General features: G+C 31.8%; 1 protein-coding gene across 5 annotated transcripts in view; it reads left to right on the forward strand.

The window, feature by feature from the left end:
• Positions 1-11848, forward strand: part of LOC148603684 (uncharacterized) — a 30091-nt gene extending 18243 nt beyond the window's left edge. For 4 of the 5 annotated variants that reach the window (XM_088552018.1, XM_088552020.1, XM_088552022.1 and 1 more), the window contains exons 7-10: positions 97-283; positions 1011-1188; positions 2781-3001; positions 6597-11848. In XM_088552018.1, the coding sequence (XP_088408144.1) occupies positions 97-283; positions 1011-1188; positions 2781-3001; positions 6597-6721 (711 nt within the window). In that variant the 3' untranslated portion in view covers positions 6722-11848. The other variant, XM_088552021.1, reaches the window with a different exon arrangement.
• The last annotated feature ends 910 nt before the right edge of the window (positions 11849-12758 follow it).

Here is a 12758-nt window from a genome sequence, read left to right on the forward strand (position 1 = left end):
GAGCAGTCCTTAGGACGGCTTGTCACATGACTCCAGTGTAGCCAGTCTTTTCTCTGCTTCTACAATGCTTTAATTTATTTTTTTTTCAATTTTCAGGTATTGAATCCATTGACCTTGACCCCAACTGTGACATCATCATCAACATCAAACTCAACAACCAATAACCAATCTCGATCAACTGCATCACCAACTACACCAAAGAGGTTATCATTAGTATCACAAAGTCCCACATCAACCTCAACAATAGATGGGTTACCACCAAGTGTTAGTCAATTGTTACCACGTAAGTCTTCTGCCAAGTGTTGGTCAATTGTTACCACATAAGTCTATTTTCAAGTGTTAGTCATTTGTTACCATGTAAGTCTACTGCCAAGTGTTAGTCAATTGTTACCAATAAGTCTACTGCCAAGTGTTAGTCAGTTGTTACCACGTAAGTCTTCTGCCAAGTGTAAGTCACTTTTTACCATGTAAATTGTCACCAACAAGTGAAAGTCAATTTTTACCACCAAAAGTTATTTGTTACCACAGGAAGTTTCCAGGAAAATACCCATAAACATTCTTTCCCAAGAATTCTACCACAAGTACATTGTAAAAAAAAACATTTACTAATGAGTAGAGATAATGTTACGTTACCAAATGTTAGTATATGTAGATGTTACTTTTATCTATTGACTAATTAGGCCTCCATCTGTAAAGTTCAAAGGCAGAGAAAATAGCATGCACCTTCCCTCTCCAATAATAACTTGTATCACATGTTTTTCAGTTTCTGGTTTGCAGGATGATCTTTGAAGCCTTATCATGAAAAAAGGCATCAGTTTTTACCTATTTGACTTTTTCTAGTCCCTATTTTTCTGTACAAAGGAACTTAGTGAATTACAATGTTGAAAAGAAAGTTGTTTGAATTTTCTCATCTTTTATAGGCAGAACACATGCAAACTTTCATTTTTTTTCTGTAAAATCTTTTTTCACTTGATTTTAAGTAATATAGGGTTTTAGATTTTGCGTTTTAGATACTGTTGGAAATTCTACAGAGAGCACGACAGTAGATGGTATTAATCTTGATGAAATAAAAGAATTTGCCAAACAGTTCAAAATACGGCGGTTGTCTTTAGGGCTTACACAAACACAGGTTGGCCAAGCTCTCAGTGCTACTGAGGGACCTGCTTACAGTCAGTCTGCAATATGCAGGTAATGAATATTGTTTTGTATTACAGCATACTACATGTAAGTTAGTTCACTGAGTATGTTTTAGGTTCAATCTTTACACTTTTGAAAAAATGTTTTCAAACTATTGAATAAATGAAGCTTATCAGAGTAGTTGGAGCAGACTTGATTTTTTTTTTACACTTTTTTCCAATCTAATTTTTCCATAACAGTTCTTTATTTTTAAGTGTATATTTGATTCTAATTTTCAATTTAAGGGTTTCATAAAATTATGTGTTCAATTAACAAATTTATATCAGTCTTTGACGTTAGCCACTAGCCCGAAGCCCGGGGCTAGTACAGTTTAAATGTCTGTAGCCCGACCGTGCTAGTCAGATTTGAGTTGTGAAGGTGTAAGATTAAAGTGTTTCAATGACCTACAGTACATTGTTGTGTTTACATTCTGTCCGAAATATAATTACAAAGTTACGACAATGTCGCTATTGTTTATTTTTGTCATTATTTACTTTCGCGACCTTTTGTCCTTTCGTGTCAAATCATTCTGAGTTAAACCTGAAGATATCTGAAAACCGGGCGTTAATTAAAAACAGCAATATGCCGCAACGTTTATTTTATGTTAGAGTTACTATTAAAAACGATGATTAAAAGTAAAACTAAATAAAAACTAATCGATTTATATAATAAAATCTTTCACAAATACTTGTAGGACAACATAATATTTAGTTGTCAAATTAAAATTACCATGGTTCTTATTTTGATTTGAGGGTTGTTGTTGTCTGTCGATAGTTTTCGGTATTGAAATTTTAGCGATGTCAATCAAACTCCTCAGATAATTTGCATGTCTCTAATGTAAACAAAGATGGAGGCATCCAAACTGTCATGGCACGACGGGGGGATCCCTGGTAAAAAAAGGAAAATCATTATCAATTTTTCGGGCTATTAGTTTTGAGTTCGGGCTACCAAAAATTCAAACTTGCTAGCCCAAAGGGCTACTGGACAAAAAATTTAAAGGCAAGGACTATTTATATTAAAATAGATAAGACAGGTTGAAAGAATAAACAAAAAGTCCTGCTCAATGATTTAAATAAGAAATGTTTGGCAACTTTGGTTGCTGGCCACAAATAGTAAAGAAACAAAAACCTCAGAAAAATACTTAGAGCAACTTAATTAATGTACTTAAGAAGTGTTAGTGAAGAAACATTGAGTGTTGAAAAGATGTCGTCGTTTTTATTTTATATTTGATACAAAATCACCTGGTCAATAAACAGGGTCTAGAACTTTAAACCACACCTCTTTTAACCAGAGTACTTTTACCATTGAAATAATCCTGTGTGAAAAAAATGCATGTGTATTGGAATAAATTAATGTGAGTTATTCTTAATTTTTGCCAAAATATTTGATAATAAGGAATGTTACCAGTATCTGTAGATATTATCTTGTATATAGAACTTTGGTTCGATTTACGCATTTCACAAACTGCTTTGTGGTTTATTTTGCGTAAATCAAACCTATGTTCATTATATAAAACAATATATTCAGATATTAGTTGCGTTCAATCTTTCTTTTGAACTCAGCTATACATTGAATTTTAGAATACTTACCTTCTATTTATTTAGATTTGAAAAATTAGATATAACTCCAAAAAGTGCACAGAAAATAAAACCAGTGTTAGAACGATGGATGCAGGAAGCTGAGGAGAGATACAGGAACGGTGTGAATAATTTAACAGACTTTATCGGAAGTGAACCGTCAAAGAAAAGAAAAAGAAGAACGTCATTCACACCTGCAGCATTAGAAGTTCTCAATAATTTCTTTGAAATCAATACACATCCTTCAGGTTAGTCATATTTTACACTTTCCTAAGTCAAGTCAAAGAAAAATTGAAAACAGTCTAGAAATGTAAAGTGTAAGTCCCTGTAAGAATCAGGCAGCTGTTAAAACAAAGGAAAAAAAACATTTTGAAAGTTCAAAGTTCAAATATGACTATTTGAACTATAAGATTCAATGAAAAAAGACAAAATTTTCCATATCATTTTGGGAAACTGAGTTGTAATATTTCATTGAAATGCACTGAAATTGAACATTTTAAGGGCAGATAACTCTATTTCCCAACATTCTATTAAACAATCCAGTAATGCAGATATAAAATAATGGTCATGTAGAGAAAGCATCTTTGAGTGAACCTATATTATCAGATTAGTGGGATTTTGACATGAATGTTTCTCTTTTTTCCCCATTTTGCCTGATTCTCACAAAATCTTACGCTTAAGGAAGTAGACCTAGGATAAGGGACACAACTCTTACAAATCATTGGAATATTTGTATGTACCATTTTACATCAATCTCATGTAAGCATCAAAGTAACTTGGATTAATTTCATTCTGTTTCAAAGAAACGCTTGAAAGGCTTTAGTGAAATTGAATAAAATACAAACATATCATTGATTTCAAGGGTAATGTTCCTTACCCTAGGTCTACTTCCTTAAGTGCAAGGAGATGAATCATTACTAAAATGTTGGGCAGTGATAAAAAAATGGTTATAGATACCAACTTCTCTAGAGGTATGATATAACTTTCTGTATCTTTGGAATTTTAAGAATAAAAACAACACCTCACTTCTACAATACTTCAAAATTATAAGTCAGAGAAAAATATGTACTGCTTGTTATTCATGGAATCCCTGGATTTTGATTGGGGTTGCTATTCAGAACTGAAGGGTTTTTTTTCAAGTTTCTGGCTCACAGACATGTGCTTCATGTTCTGTTTCTGGTATCTTGTAATAAGCTAAATCAAATGCATGTTAAGTAAATATTTCAGGACCAGATAAACCTGCTAGAAACACTCTTATAAAACCTGCCTTTCTTACATCAAATAAAATTCTTAAAATAAAGTAAACATGGCAGGATCAGTCCTGAAGACATTTCAAATCATGACCTATCTGTGATTGATCAATGAGTTTAATATTTTTCAAGTTTTATGAAAAACAGACACTTAAAATTATTTTGAAAAGCTATATATATTTAGAAAAAAAAAGGTTAAAATGTTCATGATTTAAGTTGTAGCTCAGTAAGATTTTTGAAGCAAACTACTCTTCTCATGAAATTTTATCTATGAACCTAATGCCTAGGTCACACATTCAAGGATTGTCTTACTGGAAGAGCTACAGATACAATCCGGCATAACTTGCAGCGATCTGTATCGTGCCGTACTTACCATGTTATATCCATAATGATACATATTAATACTTGGATATCCGTGACAAATTTTGAAAATTTCACCACGGATGAAACAACCATAGCACAACCCTACTTAACCGTATAAGCTCGTACTGACCTATTTTAAGCCCTATTAAAACTGTATTGATCCCTACTAATTCGTAGATTAGTATTTGTCAAGGACTTTTAGGGTTACTTACAAATAAGTGTGTACTAGCATGGTTACACTACGTTATTGCTAAGGATAGAGTATGGTGTGCAATGGAAAGGTACAACCCCTTTACGTTGAATTACGAATTGGTAAGGATCAGAAAGGTTTCCCAATGATTTTTACGGTTTACTACATGTACGTGTATAGTACATTCAATCTTGACAATATACAGATTATAATGGTCCAGTGTAAGCTCAATGGAGCACTGTCATAAGAATATGACCAAACTGACATCAAAATGACACCAGAATGTTGTATAAATACCCTGCACATGTAGTACTGAAGATAAAGTATTTGTTTTGTCATAGACACAGTAGATCATCGGTCCTAAATGAACTATCATCAACTCATATTTGTCATAGACACAGTAGATCATCGGTCCTAAATGAACTATCATCAACTCATATTTGTCATAGACACAGTAGATCATCGGTCCTAAATGAACTATCATCAACTCATATTTGCAGTTAATTGGCTTGGTGTTGATATTGATATGACTCGAAATGCAACAACAATGATTGAGCTTCTTGATGACACATGTAGGGAGGACCGGAGGCAGAGGAGATGGTGGAACAGGGACTGGCTTCTCCGAAAGGCCTATCCATGGGCAATATGAGGCCCTAATTACTGAACTTAGATTGGAAAATTCAGCAGCACTTAAGAACTTTGTGAGGGTAGGTCCACAAATGTTTCAGGAACTTCTTTATGTCATTGGTCCTAGGATAACTAAGAAGAACTCAAGGTATAGGCAGTCCATCTATCCTGGATTGAGACTAGCTATCACATTAAGATATCTTGATACAGGGGACAGTTACGGAATATTGATGTATTGTTTTCGGGTTGGTGACAACTTAATAAGTGGTATTGTTCGAAATATTTGCAAGGCCATAGTTTCAATATATGCCGAGGACGTTATCCAGACCCCTACTGAGCCTTAGCAATGGCAGGCTATAGCTGAGCAGTTTCAAGCGAGATGGCAGTTTCCCCATACACTTGGTGCTCTGGATGGCAAACATGTAGCCATATGGTGTCCTCTGAAGGGAGATTCCCTTTACTTCAACTACAAACGATATCAATCAGTAGTTCTGATGGCTCTCGTTGACACCAATTACAAATTTCGATGGGTGAACATTGGTGCACAAGGTCAGTTCTCTGACGCTGAGATCTGAAATCAATGTGATTTGAAGGGGATTAATTGTCATGCCAGGTGATGAAAAACCAATGGGATTTTATATAATTGCAGACGATGCCTTTGGCATGAAGCCTATCTCCAGGTGAAGCCGTGCCAATGATAAAAGGATTTTCAACTATTGTTTATCTAGGGCCAGAAGAGTAGTTGAAAATGCCTGGTATTCTGGCAAACAGATTCAGATGTTTGCAGTCAGTCATGAACTTAGAGCCAGATTCAGTTCATGTAATTGTCCTAGCCAGTGTTTGCCTTCACAACATCATGAGGGCGCTCTGTAATGATCCGTACTTAATCTTATCAGACCGTGGTTTTCTGTAGTAACCCTTATCTGTACTGTAGCAACATGTTGTTTCACCTTAGCAAATGCACTGTGTTATGACTATATTGTACCGTCTCATTCCGTATCAATTATAGCCATTTTCCCAAATTGTCCCTGGTGTGTGTGTCCAAATTCGTAATACCACTGTCCTTCAATCATATTGGATCCATATCGAACAACGCCAGCCTGATTTTCTGGGGTCATCCGTGAAATTTCATCCGTAGCAGAACGGGCGATGCAATCCGTGAATGTGTGACCTAGACATAAGATTTTGTCACGGACCTTAACACTGATTTTTAGATTTATATGTTTCTCGTAACAGGTGCTGAAATGACTGAGTTATCAGAGCAGTTAAATTACAACCGTGAAGTCATCCGTGTCTGGTTTTGTAATAAGAGACAAGCTTTAAAAAGTACAATTAAAAAACTGAAACAGGAAACCCTATAACAGTTTTTACAAGTAGCAGTAAATGTTCAGATTTATATGTTTCTCGTAACAGGTGCTGAAATGACCGAGTTGTCAGAGAAGTTAAATTATGACCGTGAAGTCATCCGGGTCTGGTTTTGTAATAAGAGGCAAGCTTTAAAAAATACGATTAAAAAACTGAAACAGGAAACCCCTTAACAGTTTAAACAAGTAGCAGTATAACAGACAGTCTAGTCACAGTGCAGAGGGGCACAACTTACAGACATGTACCAGATACTCTTACATGGTACTGAAATCTAGGATCAAACCATCCTCTACTGGCATATGCTTCAAGCATTTACATTCATTTCAGAGGCAATTGATTTAAAATGGATTACTAACTTGCAATCCATTTCAAAATATACAGTACATGTTTAAATTGATCTGTATGTGTAATGGCATAAAATTGTGCAATATTTTGTTTAGCAGATTATTTATAACAACTTCCAATTTGAAAATTTTTTATTTTAATTTTTTTCCCTTATATCAAAAATTATTGATACAGTTGAATCATCTGTGGCTATTATAGTTTAGATGGAATTTGAAATACAAACTTGGTAGTTTCACCATCACAGGATTTTTCATGCATTTTAATTTTAAGTGTTATATTGTCTAGTTTAAGTTTTGATGGCTTTCATAGTTCTTGTTCTAGTACTAGAACATCTTTCATCAGAAATCCACATATATACCTCAGATTAGGTTGTATTATACTTATGGTTGTCGGATCAGTAAGTTATGGACTTTGGACTTAATACAGTTTGGTCAAAAATCTTAGTAGAATTGTTACTTGGTATATCAAATGTTAAAGGAACTGTGTTTCTTTATTATTTTACTAGTCATATTTTAATTCTAATAACAATCCAGATGTGACACAAACTGACATGACAATTTTAACAAATTTGATTTATTTAACAAGTGAGACAACTGTCAGGAAAACAGGAAAGACAATTGTTAAGATTGGGAAACTAGGGGAGACAATTGTTGTCATGAGATTGTTGTTGTTACTTTCTTGTTAGTGTTTATATACATTTTATAGAATGATATTGTTAGATTTTTTAATTATTATTTATTAGTTTGGTCAGAATAAATGAGCTTATATACATTTATATATATATATTCGTGAATCATTTTTATTTTTTATCATCATCTTAATTGTGCAATATTACAGAGAAGCATTTTATCATAACATCATTTTTTAATAGATAAAATCAAATTACTTATTTGTTCCAATAAGACATATATTCAGTATTTTATCGATTCTTGTATTGGCATTTTATAATTCTCTTATCCCTTTTGTTGGTATAAACAGTGATGGGGAATATTGTTAAGTCAGCACAGTGATCAAATACTGTTACAAACAGTCATATTGCCCTTTATAACCAAACATTTAATTTCTAAAAGATATTGTGCCTAATGAGAATAATTAAATTTGTCAAAGTGCAAAAAGTAAGTTGTTTTCTGCATTAGCGTTCGATGTAATACTGCATCAGCTCAAAATTATTTTACCTTTTGTAAGAATATAAAATTGTTAAGTAGGAGTCTTCTTAAGAATCATGCAAAATTTGTAATATGTGATACATCTTGAAATATGCTACACATTTTTTATTTTTGTTATTTAGTTACTTTTAAAGTCTATATGATGAAATGTATAATTATTCATTCCAATCTGTCTGCTCTTAGGAGATATTGAAAATCCAATAGTTTCTATTGTATTTTAGTGTCTTTTACAGAGTTATCTCCCTTAATTTTGAATTCAACAGTACATTCTATTAAATTATCTCTCCTATGAGCAAGGGTTATATGAAAAGCCATATGTTAATTTCTGTTTACCATAACATTTAAAACAAAATATTAAAAGTAAAAATATATGGGTTTTCGTACCATGAATCACATTTTGCATCATTCTTATCTGGAGTGCTACTTGAATTTATTTCAAAAGAGGCTATATAGTATTACATTGAAAGTTTAATATTTATCGAGTGAGTTACAGTCCAGGCATTAATTTCACAGAAAGTCATAAGTTTGAAATTGATCTTAAGTTAAGATGTGACAATGCTATTTTTGGTTGTGACATCATTACTTACGATTAATTTTACACATATGACTTTTTATGAAATTGATGCCTGTAGTCAGAATATCTTCATAACATTTTATTCAATTAATTTACAATTACAGAGTTGAAACTACCACATTACAAACTATTCTCTTTGGTAAAAATTTTTTTTTAAATATGTCACACATCAGATAATGCAGTTGGAATTTCTTTTTTTATATTTATAGTTAGGAGTTATTATAGTACAATGACTTAACAGTAGACCAGTATACATATAAGGCATAGAACCAAGGGAAAATGCAAAGCTGTACAAAGAACATGTAATTTCACTGGTTCAAGTCAAATTCACACATACTGGCAACTGTGTAATTGTGGCATTGTAGTATTTAATCGGGATAATATTAATGAGCAATTACATACATATTCCATGTCAGTTTCTTTTTTCCTTGACAACAGGGTATTATACAATTATTTGCAACTTTGTGTAGGCACATAGTTAATCTCAAGTCAGACTTGTGGTTGCTATACAGTAGTTAGGTAAAAGGCACATAAAGCTTTAAGAAATCTTTTTTATTTTTTTATGCCAGTAAGGGATTTTAGGTCAGAGTTGATTTTATGTCATGTTAGATAGACATAGGACAGAATAGTCTCCAGTTATGTAGGTAACGAACAAATTGTTACAGGTTAGGAGCATAGTTGGTATGGTTTGGTGACGTACTTATAAAAAAAATAATTATTTCTACTTTTCTGTCATTTGACCATTTCATGACTTACTGTTTCCTTGTGGAAAATAATTTCACACACATTTTTGGTTTTGTGTATTTTAATAATTATTTATTGAAGTGAATTTGACTATTTTTGTTTGTTTAATCATGCCTAAATGCGCATTCCAGGTTTCATTAATATTTAGGGGCTATGTGAAAGGCTAAAGAAGCAAAGGGGTATCTACTATTCTTTTATCTGTGTCTTGAGCTGTATATCAGGAAAATAAAAATGGTAATTTAAGACTATGTAAACATTTAACGAGACTATTTCCAGCCTATTGACTTATCACAAATATTCTTCGTACCTTAGGGTGTGTTACTTACTATCCATATTCTCTTAACCTATAATAAAAGCTTAGCTTTGATAGTTTCTGAAGCTATAGATGTTGATTAGTCTTTATAATGTCCTAACTTTAAAGTTTTATTTGTGGCATTTATTCTCATTAACTTTTGACAGTGCTAAGTACCAATATTCTCCTAACCTTGTGTATTGCTTAGTCTCTACATTCTCCTAACCTAAAAGTATTACTTCAGGTATTTATTTCTATACTAACAGACAGCGCTTGGTACCAATATTCTTCTAACCTGTATGTGATAGTAAGAATGCTAGAATTTTGTAGAATAAACTATGTAAATATATGGTATTTGTTATCATAGTTAATGTTTTGTCAATGTAAATATATCCATTGTTTATTTATTTTATTCATCATTTGTATAATGTGCAATTATTTTGCATTTTGTAGATTTTTGCAGTATCAAAATTTTTATCTTGAACTACATTTCACAATGTAGATAATCATTTTATTTTATTTGAATATTTTTTATATTATATTGTATATGTAAGAAAAATCCATTCTTCCAAATATAGTGTATAAATGTGTTACAGTTCAGTTGTATATTTTTGTTTGTGTCTTATTGTTTAGGAATCAAATTCTTCTTAATAAATGTTAGGATTTTTATTGTTTCACTTGTGAACAAGATTTATAGGTAATATTCATTATAATTATAAGCATATTAACTTACAACAAGAAATTAATACTATTTCTGACTAGAACAGCTAACATTTGAATAACAAGATCATAGCAATTGGAATATTTCTGCCAATTTGAAGAAGGTTCATTTTTTGAGATCTTGCTGACAGTAAATGTTTTGATTAATGAATATTGAATTAGCTTTTTTAGGTCAAGTCTTATTTATACTTTAAGAAGACTTCTGGTTCTTATATCTGTGAGCTAATTAATTTATGAAAGTCCCAAAAAAAGGAAACATATTCCATTTGAAAAAAGCAACAATCTGCATTTACCATAAAATCAGGGTCTACAAAGTATATTATACATTAAGCTAATTAAGCTAATATCTATTAAGTCATATGCTTGTCATGTGGTGGCTTGAAATAAATGGGATCATGTGTTAGTCATGTGATAGCTAAAAGTCCTGGCAATCATGTGTTAAGTCATGTGATAGCATGTTGGCAGCTAATTTATAAATGTTTTCCTCATTGAAGTTGTTATTGAACCTAATCTGTTATTAGTGAAAACAGGGTTAACAAAGTTCTAATAGTGTATTTTTGATTTTTTAATAGATGCTTAGCAACTACAGATACTTAAAAGAAAAGATATTGTGATTTTTTTTCAATTTTAAGAGTATTTGAACTAGGTTCTTTTCATGATAATTTAATTAAATTTTAAATCAAAATGTTAAGTCTGAAATTAGATTTCCATACATGCATGACTGAAAGAACATTTAAGCTATTTAAAGATCAACCAAAGATTTTGGATATGGTATTATTTTTTTTCTAACTTGATATTACTTTTGAAATATCCAATAATGTTGGTCTATTATAAATATGGTGTTTCTGTGCTGTAGTTATATTTCACATTTCAGAATAAATCAGAAATCTAGTACTTTTTACCTCAGAAAAGTTATGTAAAATATTTTTGTTCAAAATATTATGTTGCTTACTACAAATTGTGGTGGTCATATTCAGTATATATTGGAATAAATGGCTTCGGGTTAGGATGCTGAAATTTAACCCTCAGCTCTTTGTGCATTATATAGAAAATATGTCAAAGGTATTTAAAATTTACCTGAGTTAATTCTCAAAAATAAGATCCTTTTACATTCATTTTTACTGATAACATATTTTTAATCGAATCAAAGAATTTCAAATTTTGCACATTTTATATAAATCATAGTTGGGCATTGCTTATTTGAAAGTATTGCCATGTTTTGTTTTTATTTTTTTTTGCATTTTTTACTGCAGTTTAATCTAGCAGTGTAGTCAGTTATCTCCATTTGACCAGGGATACAAAACTATTGTTAGTGTATGGAAGTTAGATCTGTGTGAGTCTAGTCATAATTTTTTTTAGTTTATAAGCTTTTGAATATGTGGTGCTATTTGTTGTCAGTGCTTTTTCATTGTATTGTACTGATGTTTTTATTCATCTCATAAATAAATTATGAAACAGCTTTTTTTATTTTTCTTCAATTCTCCAAAAGGCTACTATTTTTAATGTAAAGAATAGAGTGTATTCTACAGCGTTGCAGGAATTCTGCAAACATTTCATGAGTTGACTGTTAATATCTTATTTTCCAACATGTACCAGGTAACCATCAACAACTATCTAATGACCTTTTCAATAAAACTTTGTGTCAAAGTGCAATACAATAATTTTCTGTCTTTTATGAAAAACAAGTTTTTTATACCCCAACTACTTTGAGTGGTGGAAATGATTACCGATAGAGTGTCTGTTCTTCCATTAGTATTTCCTTCTTTCTGTTACGCTAATAGGTACCCATCTCTAATTCATTACTCCTCCTACAAAACTCTATGGAATTCCTTGCAACTTTCACAGAATCTTTATTACATGTTCCCACTGTGCACCTCTTATTTTAGATTTTGATCATAAGGTACATGTTTGTGAATGGGGGAATAGGGGTTTACTATATAGTGAGCATAGCTCACAGTATTTTTAGTTTTTGCAGAGACTTAGTATATGACAAGTTTTAATAGGATAATTAATTGGAAAGAGTGAATTACCCAAACAAGATCACAAGTGCCAAATAATGCCTAGATTTCACAAGTGTGCAGAATTTGTTTCGCGCACAAGTTAAATCTAAACACATTCTTGGCATAAGTGATTATATTTTGGTTATTCACGATAACCATATTGATTATCCTATTTATTGGATATTGACGGATCAAAAATCCCCACATACCGTAATAATGTAAGGAATATTTATACCAAGTATGGTTCTAATTCGTCAATTAGTGTTAGAGGAGAAGAGTTTTGAAAAATTGTTAACAATAACGGACGCCAAAAGATGACAATAGCTATGATGGCCTTTGGCCAGGTGAGCTAAAATAAAAGCTGTCACA

Source organism: Perna viridis, chromosome 11 (assembly GCF_037379345.1).
Source record: "Perna viridis isolate PV_CMFRI_1.1 ecotype Kerala chromosome 11, ASM3737934v1, whole genome shotgun sequence".
Lineage (NCBI taxonomy): Eukaryota > Metazoa > Mollusca > Bivalvia > Mytilida > Mytilidae > Perna > Perna viridis.